At 47.0% G+C, this 11,744-nt stretch overlaps 1 protein-coding gene across 1 annotated transcript; it reads left to right on the top strand.

Moving 5' to 3' along the window:
* The first annotated feature begins 3,357 nt into the window (after positions 1 to 3,357).
* On the top strand, positions 3,358 to 11,509 carry PAQR9 (progestin and adipoQ receptor family member 9). The gene is given in 2 exon segments (XM_064152827.1): positions 3,358 to 4,170; positions 4,172 to 11,509. Coding segments are annotated over 2 exon segments (1,215 nt in total). The 5' UTR covers positions 3,358 to 4,060; the 3' UTR covers positions 5,277 to 11,509.
* Positions 11,510 to 11,744: the final 235 nt, after the last annotated feature.

Here is an 11,744-nt window from a genome sequence, read left to right as displayed (position 1 = left end):
CTTCATCAGTGCTTTAAGGGTCTTTTCAAAGGTTATTTGGAGATGAAACCTGCAGAAAATGTTACACTTGCTAGAAGAAACCCTTGTATATGCTGACCATGCCCTTCTAAATATAAACTCTGTCTGGAGAAATGCAGAGCCTTCTTCTTCATGCACTATGTTACATGGACCCCTCTCCATGACCTCCAGATGCCCTGATTTTCCCTGGCCTACCACATAATAGTCACGTAATACTAACCTGAATGGAATACATATACATAGAAGAGGATATTCTGAGATTTTTAAGTGCTTTAAATTGTAGGGTTCCCAGTACACTACAGCTGGCTTGGGAACAGAATAATCAACTTGGTGTATGCCTGTATGAAAGCCCAGCTTATCCTCCAAGGCTGTTCTTGCCTCTGAGAAGGCAGTCATAAAAAAGCAACAGAACCAGACTGCTGGTAATCAGTTTCACTAATGTGGCTGCTGAAGCTTCGTTGCTGTCACTTGGCAATGATGTGAAACGTGATCTTTGAAAGCTCTCCAATCTTTCTGGCCAAACCCAGGTTATGTGTGGGTGGCATAAGCAGAGCACTTGGGACAGAGAGGCAGTGAGGAGGAAATGTCTACTGATTGTGTTTATTGGTGACACAGTGTTAACAGATGCCCACCAGGGACAAAGCAAACAAAACTAGATTGCAACCATGAGCCTGTGCTTCCTCCAGAGAAGCAGGTATGGACAAGGCTCTCAGGTGATTCTTAGCTCTGTAAAAAGCCCCCATCTGCAGTGTTGTTCATGAGAACTGTGAAAAATATAGTGTGCCTGATCCAGCCAGTCCCACCACGGTGAGCTGAAATACAAACTGACAGGCCAGTTTGCAGGAGGTGGCCATGGCCACAGCTGGGCCAGAATGGTCCTGTTCTGCCGTGCTATTGACTGAGGAGTACATGGCATAATTCACCTTCCTACAGCCTATCCCCCTTAACCCCACTGCTTTATCTTACCACAGCATACCCCCTTTATCTTAACAGATGGGTTTTCCCCCAACTGCTTTTCCCATCCACTTCACAGATAGAGCACATTGTTGTCTTTACTCCCATCCTCTCTGGCACGACTCAAGGTATAACAAAATGTCACATCACTTACCAGCCACCTGCCAGGGCTCTGACACAGACATGAAGGTCAGATAAACATTCCATTAGCTGCTCCCCTTGGGTTCTCACACCCATCCCTCTAAATACTATTAGAAGGTATCTCTAAATGTTACAGGAAGACATCAGTAGTAGGGAGAAATTTCCAGACAGTTATCTTCTCTTCAGCATTAGCATGGATCTCCACCAATATGCAGGCAGTTCAGTGACCACCACAACTGCATCAAACACAAACTCCACCTGGTCCTCCCACCCTGGGCTGACCTCAAAAAGATCACAGTGCCAGTTGGCCTATCTCCCAGGAAGCCAGCCGATACCCCAGTAGTCCCTGAGGCAAGAGGGCTGAATGCCTCCCACACCCCTGAAAGTCTGGAGGTTGTAGGAAAGTCAGAACGTGTCAAACAAGCCTTGCTACCAGTGCAAAGCCAGCACTTCCCAATCAGTGGTGGGTGCTGTTGTTCTTTAGACACCATCTGTTGCAACAGCTGCTGGTGGCTTTCCAAGGGGCTCTTTAGTGCAGATCTAAAACCCATATTGCTTCCAGTCAACCAATTCTCCTTATCTAACCTTGACAAAAGAGGCTGAAGGTATGTCTTATGGTGTGCAGGAAACACACTCCCAACATCTGGCCTGTCTAATCTTCAGGGTGGCCTCTCTGGTACAGAGCAGTCCCATGAGAAGCCTCACCTCTACCAGAGCTGGAGGAATTTTCACTAATCCCAGAAATCCCTAAGGCACACACTGCAGAGCCCATGGCGAGTCGTGCCCTGCTCGCTCTTGTAACCAGGTTCCACAGAGCCCTCTGTCTCACTCCTGAAGTGAAAGGACTGAAGTGACCGACTGAAGACCCACTCCTCGGGGAGCATCCGCTCGGTATGTCCCTGCACATCACCAGACACCTCCTCTAAAACTCCGAGTACATTAGGCCCCCACTGTCTAAACTTTAGTCCCTTAGCTTAATATTTTACTCCTCCCCTCAGCTTTTCAGCACTGTGCAGTGGTGTTTGCTTTCCCAGCAGGAATCCTGTGTAATTTCTGGAAAGATTCTAAGCAATGTCACCAACCTGTCTCACGTTTGACATACAATTCCATAGAATCATAGAATCAGCCAGGTTGGAAGAGACCTCCAAGATCATCCAGTCCAACCTAGCACCCAGCCCTAACCAATCAACCAGACCATGGCACTAAGTGCCTCATCCAGGCTTTTCTTGAAGACCCCCAGGGACGGTGCCTCCACCACCTCCCTGGGCAGCCCATTCCAATGCCAATCACTCTCTCTGTGAAGAACTTCTTCCTAACATCCAGCCTAGACCTACCCTGGCACAACTTGAGACTGTGTCCCCTTGTTCTATTGCTGGTTGCCTGGGAGAAGAGGCCAACCCCCACCTGGCTACAATGCCCCTTCAGGTAGTTGTAGACAGTAATAAGATCACCCCTGAGCCTCCTCTTCTCCAGGCTAAACAGGCCCAGCTCCCTCAACCTCTCCTCATAGGATTTGTGCTCCAGGCCCCTCACCAGCTTTGTTGCCCTTCTCTGGACATGTTCCAGCACCTCAACATCCTTCTTGAATTGAGGGGCCCAGAACTGGACACAGCACTCAAGGTGTGGTCTGACCAGTGCTGAGTACAGGGGAAGAATAACCTCCCTTGTCCTACTGGCCACACTGTTCCTGATACAATCAGTATTTTTACTCTAATGAAAATAAAAAAAATCCATTGAAAAAAATATTTTTCTGACATATTTTTTACTACTTTTTTTTGGGGGGTACCACTTTAAAAAAAAACCTATCTCTGATTACCTTCTTATTCAGAAGATTTTTCACGTTGTCATGATTCATTATTGGCATGATTTAAAAACAAAAACCTTTGGGCAGAATGTCCTAATTATACAGGACCTTGGTTTATACAGATAGACGAATATCACTATGTAATACATACATCTGGAAACCCAGAGCTGTCAGACGTTTAAGACCACCTGAAAGCAAACAGCATACGGAAAGTCGCTGATACAGCAGAGAGAGCAATCTCTCGCTCTAGCTCCTACCTGTGCCTGCAAGAGTTACCTATTTCTCTGCTCTGCCTTCTGTTCACACGCGTTAAGGTGCAGTAACAGCCGCACGGTGCTTTTCCCGGTATTTATATATTCCAATTACGTAAGTGTGCTGCTTGCATAACCGCACCGCCGGTAAATGTAGGATTTATCTAAGCATCAACACGGAGCAGCTCCTCTCAGACCGTTACCGACTCTCCCTCCCAGCCGTCCTGCTGGAGCGCGGAGATAAGCCGGGTGCTGTAGTGCCGGTGACGTTCACCCTTTGCAGCCCGGCCGGGGACGTTCAGCCTATGGTAACGTTTGCCTTCATTGCGTAGAATAATGTCACCGAAGAAACCAGGTCTCAGACAGCCTCGCTGAAGCACGCACGGTAGAAACCCACCCAGCTGCCAGACGTCCTCAGTCTGGACCCGTCTCTCAGGTCTGTCCCGCCTGCCGGGCACCCAGCGGGGTCACCCTGCCCTTTCCCGGCGCTCCTGCTACCCGCGCTGCCGCGGCGCTGGGCTGGGCAGCAGCCCCCGCAGCCCAGCGGCCAGGCGGTGCCGAGGCGTCCTTTGTGCTTGTGGCACCGAACCGCCGCCGCGGGGAGGTGTGCCCGCGTGTCCCCGTGCCGGCTGTGCCTGCCCGCGGGGCCGCTGGACCGAGGCCGCCGCGGAGCTCTCTGGAGCCTGCCCGCCCCCCGGCCGCACCGCCCTGCGGCCGCATCAATAATTAACGGCGGCTCGGGTGTCCAGCGCCTTCCTTCTCGACACTCTACCCGGGGCGGCGGGAGCGTCTCTCTCTGCTCCCCCTGGATGCGCCGCCGGTTTCCAGTTACCGCGATGCCAGGCGGTAGGGCGGGAGGGGCCGCGGTAGTGCTGCCACTGCCCCTGCTGCAATGAGTGATGCTGCCGGGGGCGGTGGCGGAGGAGGAGAAGCGCAGAGCCACCGCGGCTTCTCCGCCGGTGGCTGCGGGAGCAGCGGCTGTGCGTCGGCCGGGCAGCGGCGGCAGGGCGCGGCGGCGTGCGGCTGAGGAGCCCGGGGCCGGCAGCATGCCGGCTGGGGAAGGGGACAAGGAAGAGGCGTTGCCACCGCCTCGCTCTGCCGCCCTGTTGCGGTGGGACGAGGTGCCTGAGGACTTCGTGGAGTGCTTCATCCTCTCGGGCTACCGGCGGCTGGACTGCTCGGCGCAGGAGTGCCTGGCCTCGGTGCTTCAGCCCACCAACGAGACTCTGAACGTCTGGACCCACTTCATCCCGCTGCTGTTCTTCCTCAACCGCTTCGGGCGGCTGCTGCTGTGGGGGGCCGGGGATGTGCCCTTTCACCACCCGGCCCTGCTGCCCCTCTGGTGCTATGCCTCGGGGGTGCTGCTCACCTTTGCCATGAGCTGCACGGCCCACCTCTTCAGCTGCCTCTCCCCGCGCCTCCGCGCCACCTTCTACTACCTGGACTACGCCTCCATCAGCTACTATGGCTTTGCCAGCACCGTGGCCTACTCCTACTACCTGCTGCCAGGCCTGAGCCTGATGGACGCCCGTGTCATGAGCCATTATGTGCAGCAGCAGCTGGGCTGGCAGCTGGACTGCAGCCTGCCCATCAAGGCCTACCGTGCCCTGATGCTGCCCGTGGCCCTGGCGCTGGCCGTGGGCTGCACAGCCGCTTGCTGCCACAGCCGTGCCACCTGCTGTGCCTACCCCTTCGCTATACGCACCTTTGTCTTCGTCATGCCGCTGAGCATGGCCTGCCCCATCATGCTGGAGGGCCTCCTCTTTGACCTTCGCGCCCGCAACCCCACGCTCTTCATCTACTTCTACCGACGCTACTTCTGGCTGCTGGTGGCTGCCTTCTTCAACGTCAGCAAAATCCCCGAGCGCATCCAGCCAGGGCTCTTCGACATCGTGGGGCACAGCCATCAGCTCTTCCACATCTTTACCTTTCTCAGCATCTATGACCAGATGCACTACGTGGAGGATGGTCTGGCCGAGTTCCTCAAGGCACCCCAGGCTGCCCCCACCTACCTGGGCACCGTGGGATATATGCTGCTCCTGACGATCTGCCTGGCCGTGGTCGTCAGGAGGTTCCTCAGCGTCACAGACCTCTGTAAGCAGGACTAGCGAGGCTGCCAAGCCTCAGGACAGCAACCACCGCACCAGTCCCCTTGGGGCTGGAGACCCTCGAGCCGACAACCTTCATGTTGGCCCTACCACGTCCTGAAGATGCTGTGATGCCTCGGGGAGATACACCTGTGGAAGAGCCAGGTCCCTTCTGCAGAGCGTTACCAGAGTGAAAGGAGCAGGTGGAACTGCTTGTGCTCTTTAAACGACTAGGTTACCAAGGGAAGTAAATGCTTACCGGTACGTTACTGCTTAGAGTAGAAGCTGAAATAATTTAGCTCTGCTCCTAGGAAGAATGCATGGACTGTGAATGCCACTTAACCAATTTCAGAACAATTAGAGATAAAGTAGCTCTTGGATATACATATATATATATATATTTATATATCTAGCTATATATTTATTAGCTACATATATGTGTGTGTATATATACACACCTGAAGACACTTGTGCAATGATTACTCAGACTTGATCAACTCCTATGTCAAATTTCCTAGCAGATTATGCACTGGCATTTATCTTCCTCTGTGATACTTTAACAAGCCTTTGCAGCCACATACTGGATTTTAAATGCAAACAAATCAATAGCTAGCTATAGTTTTTAAGGTCTTGCAGCCAGGGAACAATAGATTTAGCAGAGAGGAAAAACAGCTGTGAATTATTACAGAATTACCAGCTGATGGAGAGACTTTAATTAGACAGACAGTGAGTGGTTGGTGTAGCCACTCGGATACTGAAATAAAATAAAGGGATATGTAAAATAACTGAACCAGAAAGAGGCCAAACTGGCTTTGAGTGGGGGCAGGGGGGAGAAGGGCACTGCATAATGGCATAGCTCTTCGCCCGGCATGTCAGGAACATCTGTTGTGTTAAGGAGGTTGCTAAGGGGGCCCCTTTATCTTCCCTGGTAAATCACTCCCAAATCAGCCCTTTAGCATCAAAGTCAGATGCCAGACTTTCTGTAAGCCCCTGCCAAGCTCAGTGGGAGTTTTGTGGATGTAAAGAGAGGAGGTGAAGCATGAGGTCTCATTCTGGATCTTTTAAAGAATGACACGGAACTAGTTACTCTGCTCTTTAATTAGTAAACTGTCATATTTACCATTCTAAAACTAGTTGCAGAATAAGGTGCTGCTTAGTCTGAGTTCTAGACCTAAAAATCTCTCTCTACAAGTACCAAATACTGGCACTTTCTCATCATTCCCCACCTTTTCCTATTTTCATTAGTTGCTCCTGCAGCTGAGTTTGAAGTTCAGAGGTTTTGAGGGAGTTCAAAGAGAAGAATTATGAGATATTCTCCAAATCTTTTCACACTAGTCCAGGTATTGTCCTTCTCACATGACAAAACAGCTAACTGTAGATTGAACTTAATCTCTGTGTAGTAGAGACAGTTTTGTAAACCATTTGCAGACTTTATGGACAGATGTATTTTGGTTTTGTCCAACATAACAAGTGACAAATATGCAATAGATGTAACACAAGGGGGTTACAACTTGAAGTTTAGGTGAGAAACTACTCCTATACCCCATTTTCCTAACAAAAAGAGGTGATGGTTCCTTAGGAAATGGTATCACACTGCACAATAGTGGGTTGGCTCTTTAACTCAGCCTCTTTGCCTATATGATTGAAATGGATTTCTGCTTGAGCCTTTCCCATTTTCATGGACATGGCATCCAAACCCCAAGAAAATATTTTGAGTCCACTCCCCGAGTCTTCTCTAAGACAAAGCCCCCTTTGTTTATAGGAAGGACTATATCTAATGATGATTAATATAAGTTAGAATAATCACAGAAACCAGTAATTGATATGTCTTGTACTATATCAGGTTTGTGAAAACTTCCCTGTGAAACAGCGTGAGCTGGAAGGAAACTACACCCACTTAGTTTTAGCACAGCCCATTTTAACTACAATGGTTTGACTCTCTGAGATTTTCAGTGAATTATGAGAATGGCCTAACAATAATACCCTTTTCCAGGCCCAGTTCTGCCAGTATCTAATTTGTTGTAGGGTCAGATGTGGTCTCTTACAGAGACTGGCTAGATTTTTCTGAAACAGCAATTCCCAAGCTGTGGCCTCTTGAGTTACCACTGATAGGGCATGAAAACCAGCATGGCCCCTTGTGGCTGTCGCTGTTCTATTTTCATTTGCCAACCTGCATTCAAAGAAAACGAAAAGCTACACAAAGTATTTTTAACTTTACATTTTTTTTTAATTAACCTCTGTTGTAAATATGGCATTGCTTTATTCAGCCCCTAATAAACCAGGTAATTATCTGTGCTACTGGAAGAGGAGGCTGGTTCACAACACTCTTGTGCTTTGAAATACGCTTTAGATTGTGAAACAACATTGGAAACCCAGAAAGCAAATGGATCAAGACCCATAACGGTGTCATCCTATGAATTTTGACAACTGCAAAAAGAGGTCACAATCTTTGAGATGTGCTGTATTCAAGTTAAAATAATGGAGGCAAAGTAGAGCTCAATGACTCATCCAAGTTTCAAAACTAATTATGCAGGAAGTGTTTGCCAGAGAGATGCCACTAGCACGTCTAACTAGCAATTAAGAAGTAAGAAAGAAATCAGAAAGGCCAGGGAGAGAAAATCTCAGCAGTAGGAGACAGTTCAGAGACAACAGTGAAATCCAAATGTCATTTTAAGGAAAGGGTTTTAAAGGAATACTGTGTAATGAATTGTGTTTGTTATTCACAACATAGAGGGCATCTTGAGAGGCAGTGTTTAAAAAAGGCTGTTGCTAACTCATAAAAATACATTTGATATTTGTAGTTAGGCCACCCAGGGTCATCTATATATATATATCAACAACAGATAACAGTGTAAAGGTTGGGTTGCAAGCAACTGCAGTTTTACAGGACTCTTGCTGCTATAAGAGTTGCCTGTAAGCTCCAGTCGTGCTGTAGATTTGGTACCTGGCTCTGCTAGTAAGGATATTTCTTTATTCACAACTTACTATAGGCAAAATGTTGAGGCACGTGTATGAGCCTGAGCACTTTGTGGGATTATTTGTAACTGCTAGTTGCAAGTGCTGCTCTCTGAGCCATCGTAAGCAGGCTATGTGAATCAGGAGTGAATGGGTACAGGGAGATGTGAATAGGTTTTAAGTCTTCTAATTTATGTGTGTTTACTTAAAACGTGGCTACAAATCAAAAAGTTAGAGTAAGTGTGGAGACTATCTATGGAAATGCCTGAAGGTCTGTGTTTACTCAGTGAAGGACATGTATGTAGATAATTGCTCTGTTTTCCATGTCCAGTAGTCAGTCTCTGTAAACACAGAGGGAAGAAAACTGAGAGGTTAAAACTGGAACAGTATATCTATAATTATAGTGCTTGACTTTGCTTGTGTAGAAGGGAATGTCAGCATTGACGTGGCTTGTAAGGGAGCGAGATCTCTTTGTGGTATGAAAGCACATCTGGTTGAACATCTGTAAGCACGTCCAGAGCTTAAAAGCAAGGCCTGACCTGCAGACTACATGCATAAGGACCCCCTAGAAAACAAAATGGTTTGCCTAAGCACCTGCCACAGCATTTTTATTGCCTGGGTACCTGCCATAAGGTCTACACTGGGGACTCCATCATTTTAAATCTTAAAAGATTTCTCAGGCCTTCAGTGGTAGAATCTGTGTGGAAGAAGACAAGGTGAGGACTGGAAATACCTCTGGGTCTTTCCATCTTCGTCCAATACTGATTTTAGACTGACATACCTGTGCCAACGTGAACTGACTGTTGGTGTTGACAGAGTGTTGGTGGTACAGACGCTCCCCGTTGCCATCAGCATGTGCCTAGAACTGCAGTCTACCCAATGGCATGTATCCAATAAGCCCAACTCCTGGGCACTTCCAAGTAAACCTGTAAGCTTCAAGCTTACCTTTGTATCAGATCAGCATGCCTGGTCTGCAGCAGTTATTCCATGGTGATGCACCATTTCTTCTTCTGTAGTGTATTCATTCGAATGCCACCATCCAGGATATCTGTGCAGCTCTCAGCTGCTTTGTGATCAAGACTGGAGTCTGCAGTCTGGAAACAAAGGCAAAAGTTTCATCTGCATGCTGCACTTTTAGAAACCTAGCAATTATAAGTAGAAACACATCAGGTTTTGCTAAAAAGATAGTTTTGCTTAGATGTCCCAAGTGTTGTGCTTATTATTTATTTGCTGAATTCAGCTACTCTGTTGGGCTTTTGTCAACAGTGCACCTGCAAAAAACGACAGTATGAAAGTTTTACTTGCTGTTTAAGTGAACTCTGAGGTAGCACATTGATAAAGTATGATTGCACTTAGCTCAGTTGATTACCATCCACATGTCTTACAGAAGCAAAGCATACCTGTAGTCATTGCCCAGACTTTTTTGTTTTTCATCGTCTATGAGAGTGAAAATGACTAAGTGGCTGCTACCCAGCTGAGGAGTCAGGCACTCCTGGGTCTGTGTCCGTGCTTTGCCACTATCTGTTCTGTAACGTTGGGCAAGTTGTTGAAACTCTGTCCATTTTGAATGAATTTAACTCATGTAAAACACTGGAATTGTACCAGGGTTGAATTTGAGCCTTGGTGTCTCAGTTTCCACATCTGTAAGATGGGGAGAATATACCTTACCTACCTCGCAGGGTTGCTCTGAAGACTAGCTAATGTTTGTAAAGCACTTAAAAATGCAAAGACCCTCCTAGGTGCTAAGAAGAAATACTACTGAACTCCGGCAGAGAGAATGTTCTGTTTTTCCATAGCTCTTCATCTCACAAGAAGAGGAACACTGAACATTGTTAGATCATGAACTCATGGGACAAACCCTTGTCATGGCCACGCTCCTACGAGGTTCACATCCTGTGTCCTTTGGAGGTGATGGCGAAATTTTCAAGACCCAAGCAGTAATAAACAGGCTAAATGTTTGAGGGTCAGGAATAAAGAGTTAAGTACTCTTCAGAAATTCTCACTGGTGACTTGTACTGAGGGAAATTGTAATGCTGACATGAGGCCTCGTTGTTCTTTTAGCCATGGATTGTACTCCAGTTACCATGAGACAGCGGAGTAGGGGTTCCCATCGCTGCCTGTAAAATTATGGTCATGTCTCAGTTGCCAATGGGAATTTTAACCTACTTCAAGCTACTTCTTATCAGAATAAAACGACCTTAATAAATGAATCTTTTACGTAAACATGCATAATTGCTTGGGAACATAAAGTTATATTGATCAGACAAACTTTCTCTTTTCCCCTCCCAATACAAACAACGTGGAGCCGGTCCTAGTTTTGAGAGAAAACTGAACTTAGATCTTCTTATCACATATGTTTACTCTTCCTTTGCCATGGAGCCCTGGCTAAGCACACTGATAACCCACTCTTCCCTTCTCTTGGAAGGGCTGATACAAACAGCACCACTGAGTAGAGGACGGTGTTTTTTAAGAGCTTCCCTAACTGGTAGCAGCAGTGGAGACAGAAGACAACAAAGACATCAAAGGGTTTGAGGGGTTCATTAAGTCAAGGCATCTACCATTAGAAATTCACCCTATCCCAGTATATTCCTAGTTTCTGCTAGACACCTGCAAGTCAGGGCTACACAACTGACACCCAAGTTACAGCTGAGGTATTACCCTCTTCTCCTCAGATGAGATGTAAGAAGCTGAAGAAATGTCACACGCACTGAAAACCTCCACTGAAGACATTAATGTCTTGGAGCTGGGTGTGGAATAGAGTTACCTTCACAACTTGCTTAGGCAGATGCTGCTGCATTCCACTGAATTCAGTAATAAATTAATGACCAAGACAAAAGAAGCAGGCTTTTGCTCAAAGTACCCTCTAAGGAAATAAAAACCACCAGCAGACTTTTGCTTTCAGGGCAATTGCTTCCTGGTCCACGCTGAGAACACTGAGGGCTATGAAGTAGGGCTTCGCTATTTCACGTGAAGGCCTTAGCACTTGTGGTTGTAGCTAGGAGTTAATAGTATGGAGAAACAGTTTATAGCGAGTCAGCTCTGTCTGCTAGAGATCCAAGCATGCTTTTTAGTAAGAGATAGCACATTTAAGGGTCTGTGCATGCAATGAACAAAAAAACATAAAGTGAAATTTGTCTGGTTCTGAACAAAAAGTGTGAATTTTCTCTTGGTTCTGTTGGGAGGGTTTGAAAATTTACTCTTTGTACACTTTTGGATGCTGAGTACTCTGTATGTAACTACTATGCATTTTTAGGGGGAAAAAAAAGTGTGAGCTATAAATAAAGTTGATTCTGAATAAATTTTTTTTGCAGAAATGCATTTGTAAAGTGGTTTGGTTTATTTTCTTTTTCCATTTCTTCATCTAAATCCGTGTGACATCTGTAGGCTCAGAAATGTGTTGAATGTGGTTATCTTCAAACACAGATGCTGTTAGCACATAAGTACAGGAACTTCCCACTTCTTGTATAGTGTATCACAGTATCACCAAGGTGGAAGAGACCTCACAGATCATCAAGTCCAACCCTTTACCACAGA

This window comes from Pogoniulus pusillus, chromosome 13 (genome assembly GCF_015220805.1).
Source record: "Pogoniulus pusillus isolate bPogPus1 chromosome 13, bPogPus1.pri, whole genome shotgun sequence".
Classification (NCBI taxonomy): Eukaryota; Metazoa; Chordata; class Aves; order Piciformes; family Lybiidae; genus Pogoniulus; species Pogoniulus pusillus.
This window is presented reverse-complemented; position numbering and strand designations above follow the sequence as displayed.